Source organism: Idiotropiscis lumnitzeri, chromosome 18 (genome assembly GCF_059441095.1).
Source record: "Idiotropiscis lumnitzeri isolate Australia: NSW breed Sydney's pygmy pipehorse chromosome 18, RoL_Ilum_1.0, whole genome shotgun sequence".
Taxonomy (NCBI): Eukaryota; Metazoa; Chordata; class Actinopteri; order Syngnathiformes; family Syngnathidae; genus Idiotropiscis; species Idiotropiscis lumnitzeri.
The window spans coordinates 7,940,405-7,949,773 of NC_142408.1; the positions used below are offsets into that span (position 1 = coordinate 7,940,405).

At 42.7% G+C, this 9,369-nt stretch overlaps 1 protein-coding gene across 1 annotated transcript; it reads right to left on the reverse strand.

The window, feature by feature from the left end:
• Window positions 1–1,892: 1,892 nt before the first annotated feature.
• Window positions 1,893–4,462, reverse strand: LOC148319384 (alpha-1A adrenergic receptor-like). Its single transcript, XM_088281699.1, has 2 exons — window positions 3,565–4,462; window positions 1,893–2,329 (listed from the first exon to the last, which is right to left on the reverse strand). The coding sequence occupies exons 1-2, from the start codon at window positions 4,460–4,462 to the stop codon at window positions 1,893–1,895; spliced, it is 1,335 nt and encodes a 444-aa protein (XP_088137825.1).
• Between the last annotated feature and the right edge of the window lie 4,907 nt (window positions 4,463–9,369).

A 9,369-nucleotide genomic window follows, 5' to 3' on the forward strand; every position in this document is an offset into this window, starting at 1 on the left:
TCCTTTTTACACATGAATGTTCCCTGTTTCCAAAGTCTTTTGTTGCATAATTTCTTCACGGGAAAGGCTATTTAAGACACTTTAGAATATAAAGTGTTTGAGGTTGGCCCACTAGAGTTAAAACATGTATTGCCACTGTTTAAAAGCACAAACGCTTGTGTTCTCGCCTCAGGGGACTTGAAAATGACAAATTATTTGTCTCGGAGAAATGCCTTCATCATCCTGCACTCGGCAGATAAGCCCGCTCAGGTATCATCACTGCTCCACTGCCTGCCTGCAGGCCAGAAAAAGCCAATTTTAGTCTAGTGCTACTTTCAAGACAAGACAAAGGAAATAGTCTTAAAAAGTCCGAAAGAACGCACTGGAATGTTCTGTTAAAGCCTTTCGTCAATTAATTTTCCAGGCTATTCTAGAAGGGAAAGGAGAAACAATGGCTTTTGTTGTCATCCATTTTTCTTCACTTTAGAAAGAAGCTTGGGTGAGAGGCCGTGTATACCTTGGACGGGCCGGCTGCCAATTGCAAGGCTCATGTAGACAAACCAGCACTGACAATCAGGTTCACCCCTACAGACAGTTTAAAATCTTTGATGAACCTAACATGCATTTTTTTGGGATGTAGGAGGAGCCTGAAAATATTTTTTTTTTAAAATAGCTGTTTTAATTATATTCCACAAGTGCAATATTCTCATGTTTAGACTAATGGGGCCGCTTAGAACATACTGTAAAAAAAAAAAAAAAAAAAAAAAAAATTGAATTGAATTGAAATTGAATCAAATTTTAAATACAAATCTGATTCGTTACAAATCTCTTTTTTTTTGTGCAACATTGTTATTTTTTCAAACCAACTAAATTTAGGGCCGGGATTTTGCACCACATATAAAGTTCTGTGTTAGTTGCTGGTCGTGTAGTGGTTCACATAGCAGGTTTTCATGTAGCCAGCAAAAACCAAGAATTTTCATTCGTTTTCGTCTTCTGAATTATCTTGAAGCCCTCAGAAACTTTTGCTTTGTATTTTATTGTGCTATTATGAGCACAGCTATTATTTCCAAGTTCAAAAGAATCTCCCAGTGGTAAGAAATGCCGTCATCTCTTTTCGCCCTTTCCCCAAGCCACACAGACGTAAGTGGAGGACACCCAGCTTTTTGTGTTCTTTCTCCCTTACATGGGGCTTTTTTTTTTTCCAATGACAAACTTCACATTCTGTGTTCTTGTCATCGCATTGACTTTCTCCTGTGAAAATTCTCATTATCTGTGAGTCAATAGATCAATGTCGCATTTCAATGCATTTGGAAGTAGCGCAGATGAGTCAGAAAGCTCAGAGCAATCGCAAAATATGCACCATTTTCCAGTAAGTTTGACTTTCTTTTCCTTTTGGGTATTTTTTGATCAGGTGCGTTGTTCTTCAAAGTCTTTATATGACAACATGACTTGAGTGATCCTCATAATGGGTCGGTTGCGCAATTATAGGTACTCTGTAAAAAATAAATAAATAAAATAAAATTGTGGAGTGGACTCAAAATTTCAAGAAACAATGCAACAAACCAAATGTTATGACGGACAATTCATCAACATCTTAGAAATGTTGCTGCTGTGAAAATTGTCTTTGCCGCATTTCACAACAAAGAGAGAAAAGATTCCGGTACTACTTGTTCCTTTTATGGCCCCCCCAATTTCAAAAGTAGTTAAAGCGGACCACAACTTGCTTGCTTTATTGTGCTGACTAATATTGTTGCCTAAATGCCAATAATTTACATTCTTAAGCTGTTCCAACGTGAATAACTGTTTTAGTAGTAGCGGTAAGTGCAGCCAGTTGCCGTTATCGTGTGAAACAAATGAAAACATACACACAGATCCTTGTACGACCATCAGAATTTCCCCAAAGTGCCCACTCGTCAAACAGCCTCCCCATCAACATTCAGGTGAATCTGTAAAACCTTTGCCGATGACTTCTCAGGAACTGGAGTAGGACGCGTTGGGAAGCACCAAGACCAAAGAAGACTCTTCCTCTGGATTTCTGAACTCGCGTCATCGGAACCACCTTCAGAGGACGCACCCAGCGCCCCGCAGCAACCCCGAGAAGACAAAACATTCGGGGTAGAGAAATCTAGACTAGATACTGGGCCTGGACTAGTGGAGTGGGTGGTGTTGAGAGGTCCTTGGCTTTTGGCATTTCTCAGGCAGCGGCCGTGGAGCACGTTGTGGAAGGCTTTCTTGAACTCCTGGCTGAAGCACGGATATATGATGGGGTTTATACAACTGTTGAAGTAGCCCAGCCAGAAGGTTATTTTAAAAACCGTCTCAGGGGGTTTGCAGGATGGGAAGATTGATCCTACAAACATACATCAACATAGCGTTAGCCAGTCACCGTAGCAATATAACCAAAAAGCAAGAAACATTTTCATATTACATATAAGAATTGCCGGTGATCACTTGCAGTGACAGGTGGCCCAAGAAAAAAAAAAAAAAGCTTCCCCCATGGTGTGTTTAGTAATAAAGTCAAAGTTCAGCAGTTTTAAAAACGGTCATTGCGGGAATGGCGAGCCATCATTTGCCGGGGAGCCGGAATGAGCGCTGCGCTGTGAGCCGTGAAGCGTTGCCTCGATTGAAATGCATAACTTTTTCTGAGATGACGTGACTGCCTTGAGAGGCTACCCGGTGACTGAGGATGCCTTTGAGCATTACAGCCCATTAAACCTTCTGCTCGGTATGCGCAATAGCTTTCATTGGAGAGACGCTCATTCAATTTCATCTGATAGTCAAAGTCCATTTTGCTCCCGTGTGCTTTTTGATTATTTAGTTAGTCGGCTGCTTGCGATGGAATTCTCGATGCGTCTTCTTGGAAAAGGTAAAGGCGTGGCGTACTGGGCAAGATCGAACCTGATGTCGTGCTCGCATGACATAAATATTTGGGTTTAAATTTTTTCAAGGGGCAACAGTGACAGAGGACTGCTGCTGTATCAAATTAAATTACTTAGGGACTATTTACGATTTTCTATTTATATTATTTTTTTAAATTTTATTTTTCATTTTTAATTTTATGGATGACTTTTTTTTTTGGCTAATGAAACCATGAAAAGAGCGTTTGCCCTGACAATATTTCCTTAAGCGATTGATTAACAAGGTAAGGCAACAATGAAGATGGTCACACACCGTCATGGACTTGAGCGGCGGCGCATCCAAAATTCTCTAATTAACTGCGTAGCTTTTAACATGAATGACGACATGGTGATAAAAGTGCCGCAGGAATGAAAGCAACTTCTTAGCGCGATTATCTGATTCATCTCAAAGATAACGAAGCACATTCAAATGAAACTTCCGTTAAGATTGTAATTAGAATCTCCGAGGAGATAGTGCTATTGATGTTCGACACTCGCGTTAATGCTGATGCATCATTCTCGGGGCTCGGATTGAATAACTTGATGGGAGGAAAAAGCGTCCCTAATGATGTGGCCCTTGCTCTAACCACCAGTTTGATCTTCCTGCGGTTGAGAGCACACTTGCACGGATTTGGTTTGCAGAATTCATACGACAGGGAGAGGCGAGAGTGTGTTCGGACTTACTTACCAATCGGTAAGACCAGGAAAAAAGGGAGCCAACACAGAACGAAGCAGCCGACGACCACCCCGAGCGTCTTGGCTGCTTTCTCCTCTCTTGGCAGCTTGAGCATCTTCGGAAGAGTACTGCTGATGTGTTTGTACCTCCCGGTGCTGTCGTCCTCTTCATGCTTGCTCGTTTGCGCGGCGTTCCCTCTGTGCACCCTCAGAATCACCCCTTCGCTTTCAACTCCTGCTCCATCACGACCCTTCTTGAGGGTCTCCGTCTCCCTCTTTGCCACACTATACACGCGACAGTACATGGATAAAATGATCGCCAGTGGGATGTAGAAAGATCCTAATGCAGAGAACAAGGCATAGCCGGGCTCCTCCGTGATTCGGCACACCGATTCGTCTTCTGGGTCGGGTTCCTTCCAACCAAACAGGGGGCCCACCGATATGACCGCCGAGAGTCCCCAGAGAGCAGCCACCGCGGCCAGACCTCGTCGGCCGGTCGCCATGGCCGGGTAGCGCAAAGGGTAGCTAACGGCGAGGTAACGGTCGATAGAGATCACGCACAGACTGAGGATGGAGGCGGTGCAGCAGAGGACGTCCAGGGCCGCCCAGACGCTGCAGAAAAAGCGTCCGAACACCCATCTACCGAGCGCCTCGGAGGTGGCAGAGAAAGGCAGGACGGCAGAGCTGAGCAGCAGGTCGGCCGCCGCCAGGTTGGCAATGAAGTAATGCGTCACAGAGCGCCAGTGGTGATGCCACACCACCGAGAGGATGACCAGAATGTTGCCGAGGACGCCAAACACGACAAAGACCACCAGCACTATTCCCAAGAAGACTACTTTGGCCACGTCCACCTTTGGCTCTGCCGTGGAGCTCCAGTTACGACAAGTCTCTTCGGTGGAAAAAACACTCATGCTCCGGCCAGTTTTAGGGTCTTTTTGTTTTTGGTTTATTTGGTCTGATCAAATCGGCTCCATATTCTGCAGCCACCTCCTCGTCCAAATGCTGAGGATCAAACTTTTCACCTCGTCCCTCTAACGAAGTTAGCTGCTTCCATCACGTTACACAGTAAGAGGTTGTTTTTGTTTTTGTTTTTTTTCCTGTCTCGGCAGACTGTCATATTTAGAAAGACAAATGTTGGCATGGCGTGTCATAATCCTTCCAGCGGGGGCGACAATAGAAATGACAAATATTCCTACTTTACGAGGCAATCACCGGCGGGTTTTGCATCTTGTGTTCATCCATGTTGACAAGAGGCAAGAGACCTGTTCAAAGAACAGAAAAAAAAGGACACAAAGTGAATGCCGCAACACTTTTCAAAGTTTGAAACACAGAACTATAGAAATGATGAATTAATTACAGCCTTTTAATGACATTTCGGCAATCGCCATTAAGGATGACTGTTAAAAAAAAATGGTTGATAAAAGAAAACAGGCAAAACAGTTTTCATAGACTCTGGTGCATGGATTATAAAAGCCTGACTGGAGATTTTGGTCCCCTCTTCAAGGGCATAAAAAAATATTCACAATTTTTTTTTTTTTCCAAAAATGCGATCATTGCAGGAGGTTATAGACGTCTGGAATTCATGCGCCGAAACACCCAATAATACCTTTTTGAACACATGAACGTCATTGAATTTTATGACAATTCTTTGATTTCATGCTTTAAAAAAATATTAGTCCTCAATAAGAAAACAAGCAATGCTCGCAACTGGAAAGCTTTGCTCTAAGCTAAGTCAATGTTTGAAGATATTTCATCGTTGCCGCAGCAACAACTGACACAGTACATCTCTGAACATTTGCAATACAGATTCGGCGAATTATTGGCTAACAAGTTAGCTTAACTGTGCAGTTAATGTCGCTTGGTGGGTTTTATAGTGGAAGAGAAAAATAGGCAGTGTCTTATCTTCGAGTTTTGATTTTTTTCCCCATTTTTTTTTAATCCATAATTAATAACCTTTGGAAAAAAATAAAACGAATTGTTCACATGAAAATGCAGATTTTCAAATGCAAAAAAGGCCAGACTTGTCAGAAGTCAATTTGAGTCTTTCAAGTTGTAGTAGAGCAAGTCCCAAATCCAAAAATTAGCGACTTAAAACCCTCCTACAACACGCGTCTTATATCACCGCAGAGAGCTGCATCGTATGTATCATCGCATGCGTCAAACAGGGCAAATTCTTGCTGAGTTCTGTCAGAAAGGGATAGGTGACTAAATCAACTATTCCTCCTTTGATGCGTCACTTTACCGAGACGCCGATGTGAAAGCTGCTGTGACATCTATCCTCTTTTACTGTGCCGCTATTTTGATTGAACTCATCTCAACCTCAAAATTGGAGTCGACACTCTCCTGGTACTTTTTCACATTGTTTGTTTTTTCGCCCTGTCTCAAAACTCAGTCTGCATTTCGAATCAATATTCATCCCAGTACCAACAGCGACACGGGGAAGATCCACCGAAGACGAGAAGCATTCCAGCATATGTACTGTATTTTGATTGCATTTTGTAATACTGCAACATTAATATGTTGTTTTACAATTTGCATAAATTTCTGCTTTTCTCATTGGCCAACAGGGTGACGGTGAAATCATAACAAGGCCCATAAAATTCCTACTGGGTACAGTGCACCAGCTGCAGAATGACTGCGGCTCCACTGCAGTCATAAATGAAAATGCTTTATTGTATATTTGTGAGACATTCTGATCAAGTTTCTTAGGGATGACTGATAAATACCCCAAAAAAAAAAGTCAGTAATTTGCAGTTTTTGTCATCATAGTCTTTGTCTCTTTGGCCACAGAAAAACAAAACATTCTGCATATTTATAGGAATGTAAATGTTTGTTCTTTGACAGCGTGAGGAAATATGTAGTCAATAAAGAAGCAGACAAAGAGGCATTAAAGGAAGCTCATTTTGCCACTGAAATCAAACCGCAAGTCATAAACCACGTTATGTCCCCCAAAAAAAGCCAGAGCGCCTTTTGAGGCAGAGCGCCCATTATATGAACCAAGTGCACTGCTGGGCTGACTGCGAACATTAACTGCCTGCACACTGCTTATATAGAGAGAAGGCGGGCGTGGCTAACGACAGCAGGCGGACGTGAGAGGGGAGATGGGCGTGAATGACAACGCAAAGGCACGCCCCCAGTGCAAAGCAGCCCCCAATGCCCATATATGGGCAAAGGTTTCTGCTAGCTCTGTTGTTAGAGCTTTCGCAAAAGCCCGGCATCATGAGGAGCCGGGAGCAGAGGCGACACGGGGAATCTGACAATCTGACAATGGCGAGAGGGAACCTGGCGTGTTTGTGGGAGAACTTGCCCAGCTGTTTATTTCTGATATAGAAGACGATTTTGATGGATTTGTGGATGATGACTGATTAATACTAATGTGAGTACATTGTTAAATAGTTCAATAAAATACAACCAAACTCAGTTTTGCTCCTGTTGCCTTTTTAAAAACAGCTAGCCACGCTAGCCATACTATCTTCTGTTTTAGTGCGCATGCATGAAAACTAAGGTATTGTATGGTAGGCTGGGAGGCGGAATTTTGCTGGGCCTACACTCTTATGCTATTCAGTTGATTTGGGGTGATAGTTTTAGCTTTGATGTAACACCGTGACCGCACATCGTTTGTTGATTAGTGACTTGCTCACACCGGCATTGTGTCGGCACCCCATCTGAGGGGCTGCGCGGCAACGAGACGGCGAGGCAGACTGATAATGACTCTCGTGTTTGGTGGAGAACGTGTCCAGCTGTTTTTCTTGGATACAGAAGACAAGGACTTGGTGCATTTTTGGATGAGGACAACTTCAGCATGTTGTTAAAAGCTAAAATAAAGTACCACCGAACTCCCGCTGCCTTTTTAAAAAACACGCTAGCGCGACTGAGCAGCCAACGCGACTGCCCGGTTGCTCAGTTCTGTTTGCGCCCAATGATACGGTGCGTTCTATGTATCAAATAGACATAGCACCCTCAACTGGTACGGCACCTTTTGATACGGCGCGTCTTTTGGCCGTAAAAATACGGTAATTAAAAAATGCACTGTAACACAACACTTCTTTTCCACTTGCAAATACCAGTACAGCTACTCGTCTTACTTTGATTTTATAACGCAGGCACTACCTAAAATTGAGCCGCAAGACTTGAACCTGCATCTTTTCACTCCAAATTAAAACTCACAACATGTGTACTTTTATATTGATTGAAAATCTTTGTGGTACTAACAAGGAGGGATGCTCACCGGAAAGGCTTTGGTGATCCCGAAAGGTGAAAAAGGAAAAATCACTTTCATAGACGGGGCCCCGCTCAACCATGAAGTCAATATAAAGACAGATGTGAGAGTGAGCTCATTTATTTTAAGAGCAGACGTACAGCCGCAGTGTGATTGCCTCTTTGACCGTTTTATGTCCGCAAGCTGAGCACTAACTCCAGTAGAAGATGACGGGCTGAGAACGGAACTTAGATTTTAGGATTTAGAAAAACACTGCAAAATTCTTCAGGTCAAGACTCAGCTGTGTACTTGCGACTTGAAGAGAAGGAGCAAAAATATGCATATTCTGGACTTTTGCATCCCAAAAGAGAGATGAGGGCGTTTTCTATTACACACCCTTTTGCACACCTGACAATTTGCTTATAATAATAATAATAATATTCCCTTTATTAGTCCCACAATGGGGAAATTTGAGATTCGAACCCAGGCCTCCTGGGGAGACTGGCTCCTGAACGCGGCGCCTTAGACCACTCGGCCATCCTGGACGTAGACTAAATGATGGAGCAGGTGAAAGCAGGTCTAAGTTGTGATGCAGGTGGTGAAAAGCAATTTTGGTGTATTTAATCCAGGCATAGGCAGACAACTTTCTAGCTATGCTGACGTGTGGTTTGTGTATTTGAAGTTCAGGTTATTTTCTTATTTTTAGAGACACTCTGCATAAAATCCCCCCAGACCTCCCCCCAAAAAATGATCCCTGTAGTTTTGTGTAGGGAGGCAAAACTATCTTAATGCATGTGGCCCTAAAAAAAATTAAAAAGCCAGAGAAAACAGCACCCAAATGGTTCAAAAAGTGTAAAAAAAAAAAAAAAAGAATTTGGAGGAGGCCAATCTTCGACATGTGCAGAAGCTTTGCTCCCACTCGGCTGGTGATCAGGGACGTCGCAAGGGCTCGATAAATGGCGGTGAGGCAAAACAAATGAGAGAGTGCTGGAGATAAGGCAGGCGGATGGCAGAGTCATGCTTGTCACATGTTGGTGCAGATCAAAGGCATTTGCTCACTGAGCATCCCACCAAGCGGTGGAACTAAATTCACCCACATAAACACTTGATGCTCGGATTTCTTCACAGCCACAGGGCGAAGACAGGAAGTCAACAGATGTATTGTTTCAGGAGAAGATTGAAAAAGCAAGGACGAGGAATAATGAGATGTCATGGTATGGAGAAGTGCCAACAGAAGATATTTGCCTCTAAAATGTTTCTTTCCTTATTCCAGGAAGTATTATTTAACCATGGTCTGCAAGTGCAAAATGACATCTGCACTTGCAAAGCGAATGCGTTTCACAACTTGACTGTAAATGTTACGTCATACATTACAAATTGTGCATATATATATATATATATATATATATATATATACCCATGATCATGTGCACATCACTCCATTTTTGATGGCAAAAACTCTTTCTAAAACACAACATCTGCGCACTGATACTCGGGGGATATACTACGTGCCATTATTAACAAAATTATTGTCAAAATGATTATTCATAAAAATATTATGATATAATGCTACTGTCAAAACTGTTTACACATAAACTGCCGAGGGCGAGCCATTATGTT

Bases quoted from the DNA above. Each gene is read 5' to 3' on its own strand.
- LOC148319384 (XM_088281699.1), bottom strand. From the start codon at position 4,462: ATGAGTGTTTTTTCCACCGAAGAGACTTGTCGTAACTGGAGCTCCACG. The intron at 2,330-3,564 runs GTAAGTAAGTCC...GTATGTTTGTAG, and splicing joins TTTCCTGGTCTTACCGATTG to GATCAATCTTCCCATCCTGC.